This window comes from Canis lupus, chromosome 9 (genome assembly GCF_011100685.1).
Source record: "Canis lupus familiaris isolate Mischka breed German Shepherd chromosome 9, alternate assembly UU_Cfam_GSD_1.0, whole genome shotgun sequence".
Lineage (NCBI taxonomy): Eukaryota > Metazoa > Chordata > Mammalia > Carnivora > Canidae > Canis > Canis lupus.
In genome coordinates this window covers 38,059,304-38,084,980 of record NC_049230.1, presented here as the reverse complement: position 1 = coordinate 38,084,980, position 25,677 = coordinate 38,059,304, and the positions used below count along the sequence as shown (strand labels likewise).

The 25,677-nt window shown below is 42.8% G+C and overlaps 1 protein-coding gene and 1 pseudogene across 2 annotated transcripts; both read right to left on the bottom strand.

Annotated features, from left to right (window-relative positions):
• Positions 1-5,542: 5,542 nt before the first annotated feature.
• Positions 5,543-25,623, bottom strand: SLFN14 (schlafen family member 14). Of its 2 annotated transcripts, none has more exons than XM_038548098.1 (5): positions 25,109-25,623; positions 15,088-16,277; positions 12,689-12,808; positions 10,294-11,008; positions 5,543-8,244 (listed from the first exon to the last, which is right to left on the bottom strand). In XM_038548098.1, the coding sequence occupies exons 2-5, from the start codon at positions 16,220-16,222 to the stop codon at positions 7,410-7,412; spliced, it is 2,805 nt and encodes a 934-aa protein (XP_038404026.1). In that variant the 5' UTR covers positions 16,223-16,277; positions 25,109-25,623; the 3' UTR covers positions 5,543-7,409. The 2 variants fall into 2 exon arrangements, with proteins under 2 accessions (XP_038404026.1, XP_038404025.1); XM_038548097.1 differs by lacking the exon at positions 25,109-25,623 and adding an exon at positions 18,623-18,824.
• On the bottom strand, positions 21,306-22,307 carry LOC100687149 (annotated as a pseudogene).
• Positions 25,624-25,677: the final 54 nt, after the last annotated feature.

Below are 25,677 nucleotides of genomic sequence, written 5' to 3'. Positions count from 1 at the left end.
GTCAGTAGTATTTTTAAGAGGCCCAGGGGTTGTATGGTCAACAAGGTTCAGGAACTACTAGCCTCCCATTTTCCCTCTCTTATTATCACGGACTATTGGCTTACTATTCATGGTGGACTGTCATAGCAATTAGTAGTATTATAGCTTGCCCCCCAAATCCAATTTGTACCAAATCTGACCAACATTATCACTTCATGGCATTGCCTACATGTGGAACAGAGCGGGTAATTATCTGGTCTCAGAAAAGTATTAAAACCCACAAATTAGCTGAGAGACATACAGCCTCCTAAAAAATCATACTTGAAAAGCATCCACTGAGAAAAACCCAGCAGAGTCCAGAGAAAAACCAAGACATCTTAATGTCTTAATAACCACTGTTCACAAAGGATCAGTGTTGTGCCAAACCTTGTGTGAATAAGCATTTCATAGTACCTCCTTATCCCTAGGAAGGAAGGAAGCTTCAGAAGGGTTAAGTAACATTGTTTATAAAATAACTTCTAGGGGTACCTGGGTGGCTCCGTGGTTGAACGTCTACCTTTAGCTCAAGTCATGATCCCAGGGTCCTGGGATTGAGTCCCGCATTGGGCTCCCTGCAGCAAGCCTGTTCTGTCTCCGCCTCTCTCTGTGTGTATCTCTCATGAATAAATAAATAAAATATTTCTTTTGAAAATAAAACAACTTCTAAACACAGTTTGCCTATATGCAAGGCTCTGAGAATTTAGTAGTGATTTACTACTTACTGTTTGTTGACACTTGGGTTCGTATCAAGTCCATGAAACAAAGCATTTACTCTTTACAACCATCTGAGGGATATAATGTTATTTTTTTTCCATTTGATATAAGAAAAATCAGTTAACTTGTCCAGATTACATTTGGATGCTTGAATCCTTATTTGAACCTTGTCACATCTGACTCTGAAACCCACACAAGCACATGAGTGCCTTAAAGCTCAGCTCGATGGAAACTGTGGTCATTCCTGCAAAGCAATCTTGGTGGGTGTTCTTCCTGTCATCCAAGCACTGGCCGCATGCATTTCAACATTCAATACAAAGCTTCCCAACTAGTCTCCAAATTATAGATTCTCAGGCACCTGCCCTAGGGTTGAGTGGGTATGGAGGTGGGACGCAGGGAATCTGGAAGTTTAACAATCAGACTAGGTGATTCTTGGCAGGCAAATTTAAGTACCTTCAGACAAGCAGAGTTTTATAGGCCTCCTGAGTGGTGCACCTGGCAATTGCCACTCCTCAGGGAGGGCCCGACCACCAACGCCAGCTTCCCACACTGACCTGTGGGCAAAGGAGGGAAGAAGAATGCTTCTGTCCTAATTGTGTTATTCTATTGTGGAGTTCCCTGAAATGTCGGCACTTTCACCCTCACTCCGGTATTTTATGGAGCTGAAGAGCTTTTGCATCTTTGACTTGCCTGTCATCATCTTCTCTGTGGGCTCAAGGTCAGGTCGGCTGGACCAAGAAACCCATAGGGACATTGGAGAGTCTCTGCTGCACTGAGAGCCACCCCTCCCTCGGCCACAAAGTGGAAAATGTCTCACTTACTGTATGGGACACTGCAGAGTGCACAGGGCCTGCAGAACAATCAACCCAAACAGGATACAAAATAGAGTGTGCACTGTGATTACAGCTCTGCTAAAATATATCTGCCAACCAACCGACACTGGAAATGAATAAGCAGAAATGAGAACAGCTGTGTGATATGGTGGCAGGAATGGGGATGTGTTTTCTTTTGTCCCTCTCTACATTTAATCTTTCTGTAATGTCACCATACAGACCTAGTGATGAAAGGTATATTTTTTAAGTTTCTTGGTGTTGGTGTAGAAGATGCTTTTCTCCAAACATTTCTGTTATGTAAGTCATTTTAGGTATCATATTGATTTTCTAGAAAAATGTTATTTTTTGGGCAGCCGCGGTGGCACAGCGGTTTAGCGCCCCCTGCAGCCCGGGGCGTGATCCTGGAGACCCAGAATGGAGTCCCATTTCAGGCTCCCTGCATGGGGCCTGCTTCTCCCTCTGCCTGTGTCTCTGCCTCTCTCTCTCTCTCTGAATAAATAAATAAATAATCTTAAAAATAATAAAAAATAAAATGGAGATAATGTATATGTATCTCACAGAGATGTGAGAATATAGGCAAAGCATTAGCAATCAGCATCAGTAGCTGGTTGTAGTTAGAGCTTGATAAATAATAACACACACTTATTTTAAATTTTGTACTTATTTCAAATTGAAGCTTCTTGAAAACAATTTAATGTTCAGCCTCCCCCAAACCTTAGGGAAACTGAGGCAGCTCAGCTTCTTAGGAAATCTTGTTCACCTCTACACTTCCTCCCCATCTCTCCTAAATGGAAAATGTTAAGGTTATATAATGTTCCTATCTGTAATTCTCCAAGTTAAGAACTTCCTCTTAGGTTCTGGGCGGGGTGATAAGCACTGGTTTTATTCTCCATGCAGACAGCATATTCTGACCCACCTGCTTCTGAGATACCAGTGCCTCTTTTGTCATCAAATCTGATGTCAGCATCTTGTTTTCTTATTTAAGGCAACAAATCTGCATGGTCAAGTATAGGGGTTTTCCTAGTAGAACCAACATAAATGACGTGAATCTTTTATCCAGGTCACCTTTTTGATCCAGTAATCTCATCTCTGGAATTTATAAATATACCAATCAAAGAAAGAAAAGGCCATCTGCCTATGTGGCTGGCTTAATTTTAATAGTGCAAAATTATTATAATCTGCTGGGATACTGTGCTGCAAAACAAACAACCTTGAAATCTCAGATGTACAATAATAAGCACGTATTTCTCACATATGCATTTGCAGTCAGCTGGGGTTTGGGTTCTTTAAAACGATTTTATTTATTTATTTGACACAGAGAGAGAGAGCACAAGTAGGGGGAGCAGGCAGGCAGGGGCAGAGGGAGAAGCAGGCTTCCCACTGAGCAAGAATCCCCATATGGGGCTCCATCCTAGGACCCTGGGACCATGACCCAAGACAAAGGCAGATACTTAACCAATTGAGTTACTGAGGAGCCCCCAGGTCAGCTGGGTTTTGTTTAACCTAGTAGGGAGCAGTTGAACTTGGCTCCAGGCTGTGAGCTGACTGCAAGTCCACTTCATATCTCTCACTCATCAGTGACTGCTGGGCTGCCCAAGACATAGTTTTTGCATGGCCAGAGCAGAAGCCCAAGAGAACAGCCCTACTGCTGAAGTGGTAAAGCCTCTGTGCACATCACAACCATTGACATTTAACCAGCCATATAAAGTCACATGGCCAAACCCACATCAAGGGGGTAGAAATATACTCCTGCTCCAATGTTAGGAACTACAGTGATGGAGTGTTGGGAACAGTAATGCAATCTACAACAATGCTTCACAAAAAATTTCAGTGGAGAAAACGCACCCAAGATATAAAATTGTTTGTACAACTCGATCATAACATACTATTTTTGTATATCAACAAAGAATGGAAATAAATAAGCAAAAATGAAAAAATTATGCCTGAATAACAAGATGATAGGAACTTTTTATGTTGTCTTTCTCCACTTCTCAAACTTACATAATAGAATTATGTCACCCTTCTTTTTTTAAAAAAAAGATTTTTTTTAAATTTATTCATGGGAGACAAAGAGAGAGAGAGGGAGGCAGAGACACAGGCAGAGGGAGAAGTAGGCTCCATGCAGGTTGCCCAACGCAGGACTCCACCCTGGGACTTGATCCCGGAACTCGATTCCGGGACTCCAGGATCATGCCCTGGGCCAAAGGCAGGCGCTAAACCGCTGAGCCACCTGGGGATCCCCTGTCACCCTTCTTTTGTAAAGTAAGTTTTAGATGCTTGTAATAGGTAAGTTATTTCATCAAATTGTTTTATGCATTATATTAGGAGTCTACAGAAAAGTTTAGATTTCTAAGTCAATTATTCTTAGTCCCCACCAATTCCAAATCTCCAACTCAAATCTTTTTTTTTTTTTAAGATTTTATTTATTTATTCATGAGAGACACAGAGAGAGCGGCAGAGCCATAGGCAAAGGGAGAAGCAGGCTGCCTGCAGGGAGCCCGATACAGGACTCCATCCCAGGAGCCGGAGATCACAACGAGCTGAAGGCAGATACTCAACCACTGAGCCACCCATGTGCTCCTTTCCAACTCAAATCTAATGAACTTCCAGCAACATGGACCTTTAATTTTGCCCCTTGCCTAAAAACAGTTTAAATTCCTTCATTCTCCTATTCTTCATTATGTCAGTGTTGATTATTCTCCACACTGAACTCTGAAGATTCTAAAATTAGATATCCATTTCAGTGAATAGAGGCATTGTCCCTAGTAGATTCTGACTTTCAAATCAGCAGGTCCATTCAACAAATAATTACTGAGCACTTGCCATGTTCGAGGCACTGCACTAGTTGCATGCATTTGGGGAAATAAAGATGCCTGAGTGACCATCCTTACTCTCAAGGAGCTCACAGTCTGATGAGAAGAGAAATGTGTATATATCTATCTGAGGACAGAAAGAACAGATGTGAAGAAGGGTTCAATAGTTCTCAACTCTGGTGGCATATTAGAATCATCTGGACAGCTTTTAATGAATATTGATGCTAAGCCTGCGGCTGAAGATGCTTGTTTAATTGGTTAGGTGTTGGGGCTGATCACTGGTTTTTGTTTTTGTTTTTTAAAGTAGACTCCACACCCAGCATGGAGCCCAACATGGGGCTTGAACTCACAACCCTGAGATCAACACCTGAGCTGAAATCAAGAATCAGGCAGGCTCTTCCATGAGCCATTCACACTCCCCAGATCACAGGTATTTTTTAAAGCCTCTTTGCCCCCCGCCTCCCGGGGGGGGGGGGTGCAGATGATTTTAATGAGTAGCCAGAATTGAGAACCACTGAGTTAGGTTTTCTACTTTCAGCCAGACTGAGCTGTTTGAGTAGACTAAGAGCTGATAGACTCTCACATTCAATATATAAAACAATTCATTTTCAAATGAGTTATTTTATCAAATTATACATAGAGTTTTAAAAAGTTGAATGATACTGATGCTTATGACTAATTATAACAGTTCTATGTTTTTCCTATTCCCTAATCCCTCTCCACTTTTGACTATTTTTCGAGAATGCACACATCTCCAAATATTAATGCACTGCTATCTTCTGCTTCATCTGAAATTAATTAATTGCTGAACTTTGTGTCTCCCACCCAAAGTACCCAAAGTACCCAAAACCCCAAGGAAAGGTACACAAAAAGGTTGAAATGTCAAGTAATTGAAGCAGCAAGAGGCAGGGGAGAAGTTCTTCTGTTCAATCCTTTCACCAAGACATCTGGCCATTAGGTTCAGACTGGCCCATCTGGTGGCCTGAGTGATTTTGAGAGGCCGCTTTGAGTGCTTTTCCAAGCCCTCCCTGTTTTCTCATCTCTTAGAGACCTGATGAGCTGGGATCCCTGGGTGGCGCAGCGGTTTGGCGCCTGCCTTTGGCCCAGGGCGTGATCCTGGAGACCCGGGAATGAATCCCACATCGGGCCCCCAGTGCATGGAGCCTGCTTCTGTCTCTGCCTCCCTCTCTCTCTGTAACTATCATAAAAAAAAAAAAAAAAAGAAAGAAACCTGATGAGCTTTATCTGAAATTATAGCCAGAGGAATATTTCCACACTTTCTTTTGCACTCATGCCTCCCTGGCATCAATAAAGTTGTCCTAAACCTTTCCAGGACTTAAAAACAATCCGGAAATCAGAATATCTTCAAAGCAGCTTAAAAATCCTTACAAACAGGAAAGCAAGATTGCATTGAAGAGCTTAGCAATTTTGGGGGCTGACTAGAGAAAGGGAACTTTTGATTTTATTTCTATTTCACATACGTTGGAAAGAAGACATTATAGGAACATGTTGCATAGATATGATGATGCCAACAGCTACTTCTGTGGCATGCTTAAGAATGAGTTTGGCACTTTCATCAAGTCTTTTAAGCCATAGAATGGCTGCAAAAAGGAGAGACCAAATTTAAGTTAGGGGGATGGTGAAAGTTTACTTGAGGAGTTGGACATTTGAACTAGAACTTGTTGGCAAGTAAGGATTTCAGCAGGTAGAGGGGCAGACAAGGGTTTGAAAGCTGAGAAGAGAACACAGCCGGGAGCCAGGAGTATGTACGGGTGGGGTGGTATAGTTAGTAGCATTGCCATCCAGGCTCCCTGTAAACTTATGAGTTAGATTAAAATTAACACCAAATCATAATGGAAGAGCTCAGAGATGTACAAAGGCCTCCTATACACAGACCATTTCCCAGGCCAGCAGCAGAGTATAAGCAGTTTTGAGCCTAGGTGAATGTAACAACATGTAGAGAATGAAGGTGAGCAAAGTGCGTCTGTGTTGGGAGGAGTGAGGGCGAAGGTTGGTGGTCAACCTGAAAACTTTAGAAACTAGGAGAGAAGAGAAATTTCATCTGAGCCAGAGAATGTGGAACATTTTGTCACCTTCAGCATTCTAAATTTGCATTATTTTGTAAACCTGATCTATCTATTCCTTGTGGTGAAATATCCCTATTTTAGAGATGATTGCAGTAGTCTAACATTGCTTAGAGTCTTCATACATTTGAATGAGATTACCATTGTTGGAAAGCTCTGCTTGTATAATTTGGCTTCCTATGTTAGTGTTGAATATACTGATTAGCAAAAGTATCTGGCCCACTTGTTACTACAATCCTTACTATGAATTGATAGACTGATATTTTCATTTATGCATTGGTCTTTTGTGAGCTTGATTACCATAAAGCCATCCCCAAGAGACTAATCCATACTTAGTGCAAAGAGGAAATCAAGTTCTAGGCCCATAAAGCTTGAGACCCAAAGCCAGTAAGAGGTGCTAACCAAGGTGCTGCCCTTGAGATAGCCAATCAATGTTCATAGCCTGGAGGGCATCTTATCTCCTACTTTCAAAATAGGCCAGCAAGGCTGGGGGTGCCTTATACATATTGGGAGAGGAAGTAGAACAAAGGATGTGTTAGAAGAGTAAGTCAGGGTGTATCATGGAATACCTTGGAAATGGGTTTGACCTGAAGACTTCAGGGACTCACTGCAGATATATTGGCAGGGGATGCCGCACACTCCATTCTTTATCTAAGGACAAGGTCTGGTCCCTGAAAGATGGACTGGTCTAGGAAGACCAGAGGCAGAGGACCAATCTTCAGTCTGCTATCACTGTACAGGAAGGAGGTGAAGTGGATGGGGAAAAGGACAGTGACAGCGCATAGAATGGAAGGGTCTCGCCCAAGAGATGTCTCCGTGGCTCTACACTATCCATACTTACTGTGCCTTGATTTCCTCACTGATAATACGTGAGAAAGAGTGGCTGCCACCTGCCTGGGAGAAGGGACACTGCCCTTCCTGGCTGCCTGTACTGTTAAAAATAATTTTCAGAAAGCTGCCCTCTTTTCATAAAACAGGTAGAGGTGTTTAATGGCCCGTGAGGCAAAGCGGAGCTTATGAGCTTCTTCTGACAGAGTCCATTCTGGACTAAGCCCAAACACAATATTCCTCTCCAGGCCTGAAAACTGCTGAATACTGTCTAAAACGATGCAACTGCCCGAAACGCCAGAGGCCTGGCTAAACACAACCTTTGTCACTCCATGGGTTTCAAATAATTCCATTGCTTTTAGAAGTGCACACTCATAGCGTCCTCTGTCCTCCCCTTTCCTGCACAGAATTGCAATGTCTTGAGGCTGATAGCCACATTGGAACAGGTTGTGACACCTTTCGGCCACCCGTTTCACAATTTGTTCCATAGTCAGGCTAGTCTCTGTCTCAAACACCCCAGGCAGAGCCTGGGCACCCACTGCTTCCTCGTAGGCATCTTCCCTGAACAATGACAGTGTGTCTGGGGCCAGGCTGGAGGGAGGATTTGCTTTGATCCTCTTCATTTCCTCTTTCATGACCATTGCTATTTCCAGAGCACAGTGGATCCCATTGGTGATTGTTTTTCGGGGAAACTGAGCAGATGGAGTGGGAAGACCATTAATATCTGCACAATCGATCTGAAAGGGGTCCAGAAAAATCCAGAGGATCCCGTGATGAAGGTTTTCACTGCCAGCTCCCTTCACCTTTGGATGAGTGATGCTCCTGGCCTTCAAGTACCAGTCTCCATATTTACTGCAGAAATTCTCAGTATCATCCATCACTATGTGTTTAATCTTAAGGAACTCCCCTTGTAAGAAGATCTTCCGGGTCACAGCTTGGCAGGTTGTTTGTTGGCTGAGAGGATGAAAGAGAGAATAAGGTTTCAGGCATATAAACAAAGGGACCAACATGTATGTATTCATTACTACGTGGATTGGAATCAGAGGCTGGGTCTCATGAGAGGCTGATCCATGGATTCGTGGTGTCTGGAACACTACAGAACTGCTCTACTTACAAGTGATCTGCAGACAGAATACATAATTGCAAACCTTCCTCTTTGGGGTTATCTAACTAAATCTGCATGTGAAACTTTTTGAGATGAACCCAGGTAGGAGATTTTATTTCTATTACTACTCTTTTTCTGCTGCTTGGCAATCTCTGAAGACAAGCTCATTACATGGAAAGGAAATCTCAAAAGTAACTTATACTTGCTACTACTGTTACTTAACTTTCTGTCCTTTTTAGAGCTGGAGAACAGGTCCCTAGAGACATAATTTTTATGTGCAAAAAGGTACGAGCTAGAACAAATTCCTCTAAAGCAAGTCCTATCTCCCCTTCCCCTCGTAGTACAAAACCAAAGCCTCCCTAGGTTTTGGTAAGGAAAACATCAGGAGGTTGCTGAGTTCTGTGACATGTCAAGTAGGGTAACAAATCTACAGGGCTATGGTTCTCTGGAACTGCTACTGTGTTTTCTTAGCTCAATTTTCCTTTATAGTATGTTTCAACATATTAGAGGAGGCAAGAAACAACCAAGTTTATTACCATATTATTATATGACCAGGTTTGTTAAAAAATTTATATAACTTGGCTGTTTCTTGCCTCCTCTAATTTGAATCTAAGTTATATCACTTATTCTCACACATTTCCTGATTTTACATATGCAGTCCTTGGGGTTTTACCCCTTATGCTTTGAATCACAGCTACTCATGTTCTCCACCAGTTGGGACTGTGTAGACTTCTTGAAGAAAAGCACTGTTCTTAGCCCCCTCATACCAGGGGTTCAATAGATACTTGTTGAATTTGCCTTTAGACTGGGATATTTTTTGACTTACCTATAAAACATAGCCCTCAGCATAGTTTATGAGATCCTCCATAATTTGGCATCTATCTCCTTTCCAATTTCATCATCTGCCACATACCCCCATTCTCTCACTGCCCTAGTCAGACCCACTATTTTGATTCTCTCATGTGCCTTTGCACTTGCTGTGTGCCCTTTACCTAAAAAGCCCTCATGTTACTCACTCCTCCTACCGACTTCTTAAGAGTATGCCCAAGGATCTCCTTCCTTGGGGACTATCTGTTGATCAACCTCCAGCCTAAGTTAAGATAAGAATACCTTTATAACCATGTTGAGTGATGCCTTAGCTGCATAAATGTGTTGTTACACAACACTCACATTGCTTATTTTTTTGTCTCCTTTGTTAGACTTTATGGCCAGGTCTTCAATATGTTTTTCACCTGCTAATACTAAAAGTACACATTCCTAGCATAGAAGTGAGTGGTGCTCAAAAAGATTTATTGAATAAATAAGTAAACCAAACCAAAAATTAAAATGAGTTTGCCCTCATTTGTTGGATTGTATAACAACCAATTTCTTTTACTAAATTGATAGGTAAATATTTAAATCAGAGGCAGATTTGCATGTTTTCTGAAATTGTTGGTTCAGAAAAAGTCAAACAAATGAAAATATTTTATAAACAAAAACAAATGGTATTTAAATTCAAGTTCCTGTTAGGTATAATGTCTAATGAACTGAAATACTCTTTGGCTTTAAAGCATTAAATATCAAGCAAAATATATATGTAAAGCAGGACAAGTTTATATCTTCTTTTCTTAGAGTTAAGGCCAGAGATTGTAGGGGAAAAGTGTTTCTAGTTAGAGAAATTTAAAGTGATATATAGTTGGCTAATTTGTAATGAGATGTTTAAGCCTGAGCATTGCAAAGTACCCATCGATAGCTTAACTACCTGATGGTTTGGAAATGTGCATACAGTCTGGGCTCTCACATTTATGCAGCTAAGGCATCATCAAGTCTTAAGCTAAAAACACAAACTGCTTTTGTGATACTGTGGAAAAGACTGACTAAATGCTATGTATATTGTGTTGAGTCAGTGGAACTCTTACGTCACATAATCCTTTAAGGAGTCAGTTTCACAAACATAAAGAATCTCTTTTGGTTTGCATTGGAACAAATCTTTGATTTTCTCCATGATCTTTATGGCTAGGGCTGTCTTTCTGGTTCCCGGAAAGCAGTGGATGAACAATTCACGTGTCTCCTGAAGGTTTTCTGAGAGTAACTCACACTGCTCCTCTATGAGCAAGTTGAAAAACTCACAGCCCAGCTGGTCACTCAGAAGAGATCTGGAACACAGTGAGACTACAATAAGGGCCTGTAACAGGTCTTCCACTTCATCCTTGGTAGTAAGCCTGTAGGATTGGGGGTAGTGCACGAGGATTTCACCAGGGCTACACTGTATGCTGGGCAGGTACATCAGCCTTGGGATAACACACACTTTCCCTGTGTAACCACCAACAGTTCCCAGTTTCTGCTTTAACTGATGAGCAGTGTTTCGGGCATACTCAAGCCCTCCATTCCAACTGGGGTTTTTTAAGATTGTATGGAGTACCGGGGGACTGTTAACTGCTATTAGGAGAGCATCACACAGAACATCCTCCTCTTTCCTTAAGCCAATATCACTAGCCCAGCTTCTAGAAAATATCACAATCCCCTGAGAACAAGGATATATCTGTGTCTTCATTAATTCCTCGAGTCCTTTATGATCCAAGAAGAGCTTCTTACAGAGGGATTCTGGTTTAAACTGTATCTCTTCCTGTGTCACTGAAAATGCAAGAAATAGAAGTTACTAACTAAAATTTACAAAAGCATATTGTAAGTATTCCTGCAACATCGTAGGAAGAAATGAATCTAGCCATGGAACTATGGGTTTCCTTGGGTACACAGAAAGCACCCACTCTTATTTTGATGTAGTTCCAATAATTTGTTTTTGCTTTTGTTTTCCTTGCCTCTGGAGACCTATCTAGAAAGATCCAGTAATCACAAAACCCAGTATTTACCTGAAGAATATGAAAACACTAATAGGAAGGATATAGTCACCCCTATGTTTATTGCAGCATTACTTACAATAGCCAAACTATGAAAACAGCCCAAATGTCCATCCATAGATTAATGGATAAAAAAGGTATGGTATATACATTCAACAGGATGTTGTTCAGCCATAAAAAAGAATGAAATCTTGCCATTTGCAATGACATGGATGGATCGAGAGAGTAAAATGCTAGGCAATGTAAGTTAGAGAAGGACAAATACCATATGATTTCACTCATATATGGAATTTAAGAAACAAAACAAATGAACGAAGGAGGAAAAAGACACAAACCAAAAAGCAGACTCTTAACTATAGAGTACAATCAGATGGTTTTCAGAGAGGAGGTGGGGGGGGTATGAATAAATTAGGTGAAGAAGATTAAGAGTACACTTATCTTGATGAGCACTGAGTAATATATGGAACTGCTGAATCACTGTATTATACACCTGCAACTAATATAACATTGTATGTTAACTATACTGAAATTAAAATTAAAAAATAAATTTTTTAAAAAAGAAAGCACCCTCTCTTCACAGGCCAGGACTATGAAGTTCCCATTTATGGCAGCTCTTGTACAGGGGAAGGTAACAGAGGTCTTCACAGAATAACCTTCTAGCACCCCCTCCCCAACCCCAAGTTATCTACTACCACAAGGAAGGTATTCTTTCCAGCTAAGGGTTTTTTTTTTTTTTGTGTGTGTGTGTGTGAACCTGATGCTGTAAGGAAATAAGAACTTTCCTTTAGAACATCCATTCTTAACCATGTGGCAATTTTGCCCCCTGGGGGACATTTGGCAATGTCTGGAATATTTTTTGTCATAGCTGGAGAGGTGCTACTAGCATCTATAGAGAGTAGAGGGCAGGAAGGCTGCTAAACATTCAACAATTCACAAAGCAGCCCCTCTCAACAAATATTCCAGTTCAAATATCAGTAGTGCCAAGATTGAGAAACTCTGTTTTAAGAAGAGTCCAGGTGACCCCGTGGCTCACCTCCTTCTCATTGGAAAGCCAGGGGGCAGTTCTCTTGTGGTGTAGACTCTCAAATTTAGAGAACAAAAGTCATGTGTAACTGGAAGCCACAAAGGATACAGAAATGTAATGTGGATACAACAACTGAGAAGCAAGAGTCAGTCGTAATTATTATTTCAGGACCATTATGTCTGCTAAGTCCTGCACGTAACCTCCTCTAAGGAGAAAGCCTAGGACTAATTGCTACCAGTTCCTCCCAACTTATTTATTTATTTATTTATTTATTTATTTATTTATTTATTTAGTGAACTCTATGCCCAACGTGGGGTTCAAACTCACAACCCCGAGATTAAATCACATGCTGTACTGACTAGGCCAGTCAGGTGCCCCCCTCCACCTTAATTTTAGAAAATAGTCCCTTCAGCTGAAATCAAGAAAGAATACCTGGAAACAGACGCTGTTGCAGAGGCCCCTTGAATTCCAAGACTTTTATGGGAAATGATGGGCTTCCTAGTGTTGATGGAGCTGGTGCACACAGGGAGTCAGCGGCCAAACTGGAAGTTGCTAAACAAATACATGGCAAACTGTCTCAGATGAAAAAGAAAACTTTTTTTTTTTTTTAAGAGAAGGAAAGAGGGATCCCTGGGTGGCTCGGCGGTTTGGTGCCTGCCTTTGGCCCGGGATGTGATTCTGGGGTCCCGGGATCGAGTCCCGCATCGGGCTCCCTGCCTGGAGCCTGCTTCTCCCTCTGCCTGTGTCTCTGCCTCTTGCTCTCTCTGTGTCTCTCATGAATAAATAAATAAAATCTTTTAAAAAAAAATAAGAGAGGGAAAGAGTGAGAGACGGGGAGGGCAGAGGGGGAGGAGAGGGAAAATAAGCAGGCTCCACACCTAGCACCAAGACTGACACCACAGGGCTCCAATTCACAACCCAGGGATCATGACGTGAGCCAAAATCAAAAGTCAGACGCTTAACTGACTGAGCCACACAGGCACCCCAGAAAACTCTCTCTCTTGCTTTTACTACTGTTGACATATGATATGCATCAGTACCTGAGCCACTCTCACACTTTCTATGCCTCAAACAATTCACATATGTCAGGAAAAGAAGCCTGGGGACTCCAGCAGGGTTATCCATCTTCTTCTTCTTCTCTTTTTAATCCATCTTCTAAGTCACTGTGTGACTCATCTTGGGCAAGTCATTTATCCCCTCTCGCATGCCAGAGTGAGCTGGTGACTCCTACGTTTCCTTCTAACTCTGATATTCTGATTCTTGGTCATCCCTAAGAGGAAAAACTTATAGTGGGGGATCAGAAAAAGTTAAGCACCATATTTTTTTATATTGTTATAGTTTGTTTAAGCCCCCATTGAAAGTTTAGATGGAGCAGGAAGTGGTGGATCTCTAGTTTGGGGTATGTGTGTATATAAGAAAAGCAAACTCAAATTTAGGACAGGAAAATGATCCAGCAAAATCACTCAAGTCTTGATCCCGGCTTCTTTTATTAAATTTGAAACATATTGACCATTAAGTCACACCGATAAGTTTTATTCAGCCTGTAAGCCCTTACTGGACTGATTAGAAATCACCAGGGCTGATTCTGAGCCAAACCATGAAGGAAGTAAAAACACTAGGAGTCTTCCTCCCCTCCTCCACCCCCTGTCCAGCATCTCCTTTGCATCATTTTTCCCCCACTTGGTGGTGCTTCAAGCCCGTGGGCTGAAGGTGTTAGCTCCTAATGTTACAGGAACCATTGAGGTTTGTCAACAAGCTTCCCTTGAAAGAATTAGCAGAGTCATCTTTAATGTGTTTCTCTCAAATACCATCTTTAGAGGGTGACACTGTTGGTGAATGTTTTTGACTAGGACTATCAGGCTGCAAAATTCTTTCAACAGGCAGTTACAGTGCATAAAAGGGAACTCTCACTAACTCATAGCTGATGGGATAACTTTCCCAAAGTGGACTAAAATCCAAGCATTACTTGACCCCGAAGAGTTAATATTCTGAGTCTTCAGAACTGAAAAAAAATTTTTTAAAGATTTTTTTTATTTAAAAATTTTTAAATTTTATTATTCATGAGAGACAGACAGAGAGAGAGAGAGAGAGAGAGGCAGAGACACAGGCAAGAGAGAAGCAGGCTCCATGCAGGAAGCCCAATGTGGGACTCGATCCTGGGACTCCAGGATTACATCCTGGGCCGAAGGCAGATGCTCAACTGCTGAGCCACACAGGTGTCCCTAAGATTTTTTTTTTTTGAGATTTTATTTATTTATTCATGAGACACACACACACGCACACACACACACAGAGAGAGAGAGAGAGAGAGAGAGAGAGAGAGAGGCAGAGGCACAGGCAGAGGGAGAAGCAGGCTCCAGGCAGGGAGCCTGATGTGGGACTCGATCCCGGGTCTCAAGGATCACACCCTGGGCTGAAGGCAGCACTAAACCACTGAGCCACCGGGGCTGCCCAAGATTTTGTTTTAAAGTGATCTCTACACCCAACTTGGGGCTTGAAATCAAGACCCCAAGATCAAGAGTTGCATGGTTCACAGATTGAGTCAGCCAGGCACCCTGGAATGGACACTATTTTTAAAAGAAACTTATAATGGGAGATTATTTGTAAGCAAAAATAGTTTTCTTTCTTTCAAGATTTTTACTTATTTATTCATGAGAGACACAGAGAGGCAGAGACATAGGCAGAAAGGAGAAGCAGGTTCTCCATGGGGAGCCTGATGTAGGACTCGATCTCAGGACCCCGGGATCATGGTCTGCACCAAAGGCAGACACTCAACCACTGAGCCACCGAGTTGCCCCACAAAACAGCTTTCTACTCTTCTATTAAAATACCTGACTGAACAGCCACAGAAGATACCGAAGGGGTTCCTCCCTGCCAACTGGATGACGACTTCTCTTCTGTTTTACTTGAGTGAACATCCAACATCATGGCCACCCAGTGCTCCACCGTCAGCCTTGTGACAGCATCATTTCTCATGATCCAGGAATCCGGGGCCTCTGTGAATACTACACAGCAGAAGGGCTCCACTTGGACCATGCAGACATAACCATACAGGACATCTTTTTGGTAGACATTCAAGATTTTGGTAGTGAAATGCACCTTTGGCTTCTCACAGCAGAAGTGGAATGTTGGCAACTTTTCTACACAGTTTTCTATTTCTTTTTTTAGTAAGTCGGGGTTCACTTTTTCTCGCTTACATCCAAACACTTCTTTGCTCTTATCATCTACCCCCAAAATTAGGTATCCTCCAAGAGTGTTGGCAAATGCAGAAACATAATGGGACAGGATCTCTTTAACCCGGGGGACAATCTTTTTGGTGGTGAACCTTTTAAACTCGACATGGGTTGACTCAGTAAAATTGAGTTTCTCCTTATACATGAGCCTGTCCTTTTGGAACAATTCTGAGGCAGAATTCCTCATATCTTTCTCTTCCTGAATGTCTCTGTCAGGAACTGTCTGAGAATTCAGGTCCCTCACCCTTGATCTTCCTCTTTGGGCTCTAGACTGCTTCTCTCTGAGAAGCTCCAGGGCACTCCTGGCAGTCAAATTGATGGTGGAAGTCAAAGCTCTCTGGTATAGATTGGAGTGCAAGCTGCAAATCCGTAGGGGAAGGCTGAAAACATCTGGATTCCAGGACTTCACAAAAATCAGGAGATTGTGCCCCTGCTGCACGTAGTCCAGGTATTTATGTGAACCTGAAGGAAGGAGCTTTTGGAAAGAAGTTTCCAGATCCTGTCCCAGCCCGTGGCATCGGTAACTGTAGGTTTCATCATCAATCTCTGCTTTGATCACACCCCCTCCAGAATTTAACAGCGCGCAGGTGGCTTGGATGATCTTCTTATTCTCAGTTCTTTTCAGATAGCTATTGATCATCTTCTTCCTGTTCTCTTCTCCAAAAGTCACCCTGCCCACGTGTACAACTGTCTCAGGATAGAGCATTTCCACATCAGTCTGGAGGCCCGCCATTCCAGCAGCCCATCTGTGCTCCAAGTGGTAACAGAACGAGGTTCCAGTAAATAACCTGGACACAAACATTTCTATATTAACAAGAATCCCAGAGATTCAAGATATTTTCTTCGAAGTCATAAATTATTGGAGACACATTTTAACATTGGAAATAATCTTTGATATTACCATTCTCTAACTACTTGGACAAGAGCCCGAGCCTTTCCAGCAGGAGCAGGCATAGATAAAGGTGAATGCTTAATATTTGGCCATAATGGAAAAATTACATCGCTAAAATTTTTAGTTGTTTTTCAGTTAAAATCAGGAAGTGGCAATAGTGAGCCCAGATATAATGGGCATGGGTTGGCATGGGAGCTAAAGCAAGTTATTAGACAATATGCAGAAGTAGGGGTTGAAGCCAAAAGATGCTCCTATTTATAATTCAAAGGGGAAGGGAAGGAAGGCAACAGAGCACTAAGGGAGGATAGTACTGGGGTGTATATGTGATGTAGAAGGTCTTGCTATAAAAACAAACATAGCATTTGGTATTCTTTATGTGCTATTTTATATATTTAAAAAATTTTACTCCTGAAACAATTGCTACTGATACCAAATGCAGAAATCATTTTAGCTCCTCAAACCTAAAAATACATTTCTTGATACACAGTGTGAGGCAGGAGCAGGAGTTTTCTTTCCCTCCTAAGTAGCTCTGCTCTGTGCCATGGGAACCTCTAAGGCTTGGAAGAGAACTGAGCCTTTGGGACATACAAAGTCATTAAATTGTTGTCAGCCTCCTTTTTGCTTCACAGACCAGAGAACAGCCACCCGAGTTGAAATCAGGGCTCTGAAGCAAATGTTTTAGAAACAACCCCCTTAGCTTTTGCTAATTGCAAAACAAAATTTGGCTAACCTAAGTCAAAATTCTTCCTCTAAAAGAAGAGACCATTTCTTCTGTGTGATCTTCGCCAAGCAGAGGCCATGTGGGTGTTGTTTATACCCACCAACAGGGAAAAAAGTAGGCATCCCAAAAGATGGGTACCCTCTCCTGCCATTAGTTTGCTCTTGGTCACCTTCTCACTTTCTGCAGGCAAACCAGAATCAACCTATGAATTGTTTTTTCATACATAAGCATCTTCTATAGGCAAATGTAAAAGTATGGCTCTTAGAGAAATTTCTGAAAACATTTTATTCATACAATAGAATCACAGAAGTGTTTGGAAGGAACTTTAAAGACCTTCTGGTCTAACCATTTACCTGATTCTCTTTTAAAATATTATTTATTTTAAGTAATCTCTACACCCAACATGGAGCTTGAACTCACGACTCTGAGATCAAGAGTCACACACTCCCCCAACTGAGCCAGGCAGGTGCTCCCATTTATTTGAGTCTCAAGTCCTCTCTGTAATGTTCCAAAATCTAAACAAATTGCTTTCCAGCAACTGCTTGAACACCTCCAGCAACCAGTAACTCACTACCTCTCAAATTAGACCCTTCTGTTTTCTGAAAGCTGTGTTAGAAATGGCTTCCTGGGGACTTCTGCGTGGCTCAGCGGTTGAGCGGTTGAGCATCTGCCTTCGACTCAGGGCGGTGATCCTGAAGCCTGCTTCTCCCTCTGCCTATGTCTCTGCCTCTGTCTCTGTGTCTCTCATGAATAAATAAATAAAATCTTAAAAAAAAAAAAAAAAAGGAATGGCTCCCTGATTTTTCTTTTAAGATTTTATTTATTTGAGAGAGAGAAAGAGAGTGCACACATAAGAGAGGGGTGAGGGAGAGAGGAAAGGGAGAAGCAGATCCCCTGCTGAGCAGGGAGCCCGACACAGGGCTCTATCCAAGAACCCTGGGATCATGACCTGAGCTGAAGCCAAATGCTTAACCGACTGAGCCACCCAGGCTCTTGGCTTCCTGATTTTTCAACTCTAATTCACCTTCCTATAATTTCCACCTGCTGGGGCCCAAAGAACAAATCTAATTGCTTTTGAACTAGAAAGACCTATACTTTCTTGACTGCCAAGTCTGATTGATGTTACTTGAATGCTGATAACAACTATGACAGAAAGAAAGTTTTCTGAGATTCTAGGTCCATATGAACATTCTTCTACACTTCCCCAAATTTCTCACTCACTATCCTTTTCTTTTTATTTTTTATTTATGATAGTCACACACACAGAGAGAGAGGCAGAGACACAGGCAGAGGGAGAAGCAGGCTCCATGCACTGGGAGCCCAACGTGGGATTTGATCCCGGGTCTCCAGGATCTCGCCCTGGGACAAAGGCAGGCGCCAAACCGCTGCGCCACCCAGGGACCCCTCACTATCCTTTTCAAGTCTGCAAGTTAGCTAGTCTTTTACTAAGCCCTTTATGTGCTCAGACATGAATTATACCTAAGATGAGATGGATGAGATTTAAAAAAAATTTTTTTTACCTGTGCTCTTGCTTTTTTCCTCTTGCTGTTTCAGTTCCACATCTGGCTCTGGTCTGAATATTTGCCTTCTGTCACAGCTCCTGCTGCCCTTTGATATCAGCCTGGGAGGAGCAGGAACATGCCAGACTCCCCTAGTCCTCATAACATTGACCCACTGAGGAAGGCTGATAAGAACCCAAGAGAAGCCTATGACAGGGCAGATTAGCAGGCCAGGCTCTGACCTCTGGGAGTGAATGAAGTGGTAATGGAAAAATTCAGCGGTTTTCCAGTGAGTGGCCAAAGCTAGACTTCCCACCCTTGAAGAACAGACTGCCATGACCACATATGGTACAAGCATTTCCTGCCCCAGGTAACGTCATTTCGTAGTTGTACATTTATTTTAAAGTGGGCTCCCCTCTATGTATATCCGTTATGAAAATTGCCAGCACATGCCATTACCCTCCAAATCACTTGTTCTGTTTACCTTTATCTTCTTTTTTCTGCTCTTCCTTTTCATTGGGCAAAAGACACAGCCTAGAAAAATGCTAATTGGTGAGGGGCTATCTATCCCTGGGTGAGAGGATTACACATGATTTTTTTTAAATCTAATTTCTTTTCCTTTCCTTTTCTTTTTTTAAACTTTTTTTTGTTTTTCCTGAATGTCTGCTATGAACAGCAATAGTTTTTTATAATTAAAACAACCCAGCTAAATAGGAAAAAAAAACCAAACAGATGAGTTATCTCTGATTTGAGGATGCTGATTAAACTGGAGCAAGCTCCTTATAGTAGGCTGAATAACAGCCACTGACGATTAAAATTACAAACCTGTGTTAACTTATAAGGAAAAGAAGTCTTTGCAGATGTGATTAAGTAAAGATCTTGAGATGAAGGGATTATCCTCCATTATTTGGGTGGGCCCTGCATTCAGTCCAGTGTTCTCCTAAGATAGAGGCAGAAGGATGTGATACATACAAGAGGAGGCCGTGATGTGACCAAAGAGGCAGAGAGTCAAGCAAGCAATGTGGCCACCCAAGAGAAGGAATGCCAGCAGCCAGCAGAAGCTGGAAGAGGAGCAGAGTAGATTCTTCCCTAGAGTCTCTGGAGGGAGCACAGCCCTGCCACCATAGCCATGATTTGTGCCCAGTGAAACCGATGTCAAACTTCTGGCTGAGAGAATAAATTTCTGTTGTTTTAAACAACCAAGTTTGTGGCAATTTGTAATAGCACCCAAAGGAAACCAATATATTTGTCTCCCTCTAAATCATACCATCAGACAATTCTGCATGTGTATTTTTTTTTAAGAAACTATTCTTTTAGACAACATCATAAAACTTTTTTCACATCCCCCCACTTGTTAGCCTTAATCCTCATATTTTAGTTGCGAAATAAAGCTTGAGGAGGTGAGGGAAAATCATAAAGGGTAAACTTAGCAGCACTAACAAGATGCTTCCCTCCAGCATAGCAGTGGGCCCTCACACTGGCATTCTGCAGAACAGTCTTCCAGAAAGTGCTGATAGGTTTTTTTCAGATGGGGGAGTGGGAGGCTAAGATGTCCATGCTCTAATAATGTCAGCAAACAGTAGGTAAAGGTTAGTTTTCTTTATTGTAGCTGGAATTCTCAATCCTTAGTAGCCTAATGTGAGTTGATCTCCAACAGGAGAAAAGGGATGTGCAATACTCCCCCAAGCTTTTTGAACAAATAATCTTTTTTTTTTCATTAAATGCATCAGAAATAGTTTAGAGTGTACTATAGTCTTTTGAGATGGGAGTTAGAAAGCCAGATCTCTTCCCATCATCCGCTAACACCAGCAACAGTGATTCTAGAATGCAGACCACTGGCCACACTGAGAAGGGGACAGGTTAATCAAGGATGGAGTGGAAGGGAGCAGCTGTGTCCTCATTTTCATTTCTGCTTATACACTGTTTGCTCAATTGAAGTATAGTTGACATACAGAGTTGTACATTTTTCTTCACTCCCTTAAGTTAAGCACGATGTCCCCCACCCCCACCCCTGCGCCCCTACCTTAAGCAATCCAATTGGGCACTACTTCCCCTCTTTTGTAACAGAGCAATTAAGTCAGCACTACCTGAAGAGACCAAAAGAGTGCTGCTGAGACAAGATGGTGGCCCAGCAGAACAGGCCAAATGCTGAGACACCACAGAAGACAACGTACTGTGCAAAGAGGGTAGCCTCAAGAAAGAATGCAGAAACGCTATCTAAGCAATATTTTCCCAAGCACTGGTTGTATCTCCACCAGCAAAACCGAGAAAGCATTTATGGTCACAACCCTGGATACTGGCCACCTCTTGGGTTTGAAATGTGGCGAGGCTTTCCTGGAAAAGGTGTCTGCCCTTAGACTCTAATTGCTTCAGTTTCATCCTCGTCTGGGCACAGTTCTGACACTGATCTGCAGCAGACTCGGTTTCCTAAGGCAGCCTGACCACATCAAGGGGTTGTAAAATAATCTCCATGCATGGTTATTAACTAATAAAACTTGCATTCAACACCATATGCTGATAGGATGAAGCAAAGTATAAGATTCGAGTCTTAGATCTTTCTGAGCAGGGCATGATAGGTGATAACTAGAGGGAAGGATTAGTTGCAAGCTGGATGTGAGCTTAGGCTTAGGCATGAGGCTAATGGTCTCCTACTGGTTTAGAAGTGCTCGGGGCTCCCTGAGCTCTGGTGCAGACTACAAGGGTTTCACCCAAGGAAGGGTATGATGTGGGCATAAAACCATTCCTGAGACAGTTGAAGATGGTCCCCCTTCTACAGCCAGGAACACTAGCTGTCCTGCATTATCCATTTCCTTTAGCCCCAGGCAGTCCTGTGTGTACAGAGAGGTCTCCTGCAAGGGAATGGTTTCCTTGGCTTGGCCACTTCTGTAAAATCCCAAACCACTCAAGAGTCCACAGGATCCACAATAGAATCATTGAGAAATTTCTCCATCACAAACTTCTTCAAGGCCATCAGGTTTCTCTTGTAGGACTCATTGACGCCTTGCTCCTGATTAATATCGGCCAAGAAGATGCTGTGGTTGCGATACATGTCCTCCTTTATGGGGTCGTGCCAGTATTCTGCTTGCACCAGGGGTTCTTTTTTTTTTTTTTTTTTTTGCACCAGGGTTTCTTGAATAGCTTTGTTGTAAGCCCCAGCGTTCAGTGCTTTTCTGATCAAGTCACAGATGTGAGAGCTCTCCCCTGGGCACCAAGGGAGTCCATATACACTTTGATGTTGTCTCCCAATCGAGATCAGATTGATCATGGGAGGTGATGGGCATCTCTAAGCCACTGCCCTCAGAAATTGGCCTCCTTGGGAGAATCCCATAGCATCGTAGCCATGCTGCAATTTAGGATCCTTAGCAAGAATCTGACACACTGTTGTTACTTGGGAATTGACATTCAAGAAGAAGCTGTTCTCCACATCCTCCATCAGGGTCTTCCCAATCTTTAAAGATAAGATGTAAATTCCGGGTATTTTCTTCTCAACCATTTTTTTGATAGCTCCCATGCTTAAGGGGTTATAACAGCTGTCTTCCATCCCATGCCAGATCACCAGCGGCAGCGGCGTGGCTGGGTCCACATGCCACGGCACCCGGGCAGTGCCGGATCCCGGCAGGAGAGTGACGACCAGGAGCCACAAGCAGCTGAGCGACGCCACCTTGACCTCTGCCTGTGTTTTAATTTGTTCATCATGACCTGACATTCTCAAGTAGGTTTCTGGACATCCCTAGTTTTTAAAAGTAACTGAGGTTACTGTTCCTACCAAGTTCTGCTTTGCTGGCATTACCCCTTTACACCTGTTTGTCTGAACCAGTTTCCAGGATAGAAGACAGAAGAGATGCTATGATGCACAATCAGCACGGCAACATAATAAACTCCAAAGGCCTGCGTTCAGCCTTTTCACACACTTTACCTTCAAATTCCATCTCACTTTTTGTTCTGTCACCTGCTCAACTCTCAGCCTCACTCTCACACTGATATCCTTCTGATATGTTTAGAAAGATAAAAATGACCATCATTTACCGGACATGTGCTTTGGGATACAAGAGGTCAATCCGGGAGCGTGACAGTGTGACACACCACATGGAGACTGAGGTTACGTGGCCAGTAAGAGAGTCAGGGCTCAAAGCCACGTCTGCCGACTACAAATGCACCTACTACTTCCGCTGCCTTTCAAGTGTGGGATTTTGGACTGTTTAGGAGTCTTCAAAATCTGAAACCTACTTAAACATCCCTCTTTTTCTTCCCAGTGAACAAGAAGAACATTATTTGGGCAGGAAAACTAGGAACTGGATTGTTTCCTCCTTCTCCTCCCCTCGTCTTCTTCTTCTCCTTCCTTTCCTCCTCCTCCTCCTCCTTTTCAGTGCACTCTGGGGAACCAAATTGGGAGAAGGAGGGACAATGTGAATGATGAACAGAGGGAGTTTCTCTTCCTTCTTCGAATTTCCTTAGTTAAGCCTCCTGGATATGAATGGTTAGGTCATCAGGCCAGAGAGGATCTCACATCCTGACTCTGATACATCAGTGCAAATGTCCATGATACAAAACAACTTGAAATCAATAGGTTGGACAGTGCTCTTTCTTAGTTCTTGGGAAATCGATCTGGCCATGCTGCTGACAATTGGCTAAATGCCAGAGCCTCCAATTTAAGATGTGTTTATTCACTAAGCACTTCAGTTTATCAACAAAGGTAGTTAGGGCGCAGCCTTTAGATGTAGGCACAAACTGCCAAATACTGGCCTCTACCTTCTCTCAGTTCATTCAGAGAGATGATTCAAAGACTATGGAGAGCACAGTGACCAAGAGCAACCATGCTGACTCTCCCTTGCCACTAACTGACTCTGGGTAGGTCTCCTAACTTTCATTCTCTCATTCAACCAGCTATTTTTTTGAACACCAAAGACGTTGAAATCCTTGTTCTGGCACTTTCTAGCTTTGAGAACTGGTTATGCAAATCTAAGTGTCAAATGCCTTCTGTATGAATTGGAGACAGTAACAGTGCCTTCCTTCCCTGCACAATTCTTGTGAGAATGAAATGAAATGATGTACGTAAAGAGCTTATCACAGTGCCTGGCACATAATGTCAGTTTTTCATTTGAGAAGCAATTATGAAGCACTTACTGTGTTCTGTACATAGTGTCTGCTTCCCTTGTTTGTCAAATAAAATCTTTTAAACACAAAATGTAACCAGAGGATATAAAATGAATTTCACACACGTGCCCTCAGGGAGATAAAACTTAAGGATTGACTCATTTCCTGTAAATGCGTCATTTACAGAAAACTGATATTGGAATTTTCTTAAATGATTGGGACTTGGTCAGGGGTTGCCTCCTATCAACCTTGGGAAGTTTTGCACGTGGCTTCCAGAGGTATGAACAAGAAATGACCTAGGTTGGGTTGGTCTTGCAACATAAGCTGAATTGAGTTTTGTTTATATGACTGGACTGGTTTGGTCTGCTTGGTGCATTTTCAAAGCTGGTCTCCTGTGGCTTTTATTTTAACAGGCTCTAACTGAGCTCTCTTCTCCTTACATTCCCTGCCCATTAATACAGCCTACCCTAAACCCTCAAGGGACTCACTGTGGTTTGCTACAATTTGCATGTCTCGAACTGCAATTCCCCTGCTATTCCTGAATAAACCCATCTTTTTGACAATTTTGAGCTTGCCTCAATTTTCCTATTTGACACCGTCAACCTGACATCACATTCCTCGCCTGCCTTTCATATACCACCTCCATTTCTACTGATCCCTACCTGACATTCATCATATTCCTCACATGCTTTTCATATAATACCTCCCCATTTCTGCTGCCACAACAGTAATTTAGGCTCCTGTTAGCTGTCACCTAAAACATTACAATCACCTGCAATAGCCCCCCTTCTTTCACATTGCCTCCTTTAATCTATTTAAAAACACAGTTGCATTTATTTTTTTTTTAAGATTTTATGTCTTTATTCATGAGAGACACACACAAAGCGGGCAGAGACATAAGCAGAGGGGAGAAGCCAGGACCCCGGGATCACCACCCGAACAAAGGCAGACGCTCAAACACTGAGTCACCCAGGTGTCCTGCATTTAGAGTTTTCTAAAGTACAGTTTTCTGATCATCCACCTCCTCTGACTGAAATCTTCAAATTTCCCAGTTACTCCAGAGTAGTGTAATCTACACAGCCAGCTAGCCACCATCCTTGACAAAGTCTTGATTTGTCTTTCAAATCTCCTACCACCCCCTTTCTTTAACACTAACAGTGGTCCTCAAACTTTGGTGTGAACCAGAATCATCCCTGGGGCACCTCTTAAAAATACGTCTGCCTGGGCTCCAAACCTCGAATATTTGATTCAGTCTGGACTGTGTCCCAGGTATTTTGGGTTTTTTTTGGACTTTTGATGCTATAGGACATTATATATTGTAACGTTTCCTCCCGGTGTTTCTAACTCACCCAATTTTGAAACCCTACACTTTTTCGACTTTTCCTAAATTTGTAAGTTCTCCCAATGCTTTACCATTTAATACGGGCGTTAAACTATTCCGTCTCCCAGCATCTCCTGCTTCTTAAAACCTATCCATCTTTAAGACTCAGATCAAATGCCACCTCTCCCAGGAAGTCTTTCCAGCTCTCCTGCGCATTTCTTTGATATTTAGCTGCACTCTTCTCGTGGCATCTCCTGCTTATCCAGGAAGCGTCCAGGCGCCCGGCCAGCCAGAGATCCCGGGCCGGCGAGGGACGCATCCCTCCTCCGTCCACCCCGGGCCCTAGGCCTCCCGCGGGGATCGGACATGCGCAGGAAACCTGTCGGATCACTGGCCCAATCGGTAATTCTTCCCAGAAATCCAGGCAGGGCGCAACTCTCTCAGATGCCCTCTGCAGTTGCTGAAGCAAGGAACCGGCAACAGACGTCCCAAAAGTCCAAGGAACGGGGTTGAGAGGCAGGCGGGAAGGCTCCGCACCGGGAAAAACACGAGCCCGCGGCCACAGACCCCAAGCGCGGAAGCGACGCAAAGGGCGATCCCGCCTTCCGGCCGCCCCACCCCCGACGTCCGCCTCGCCCTCCGATTGGCTGCTCCTCGCAAC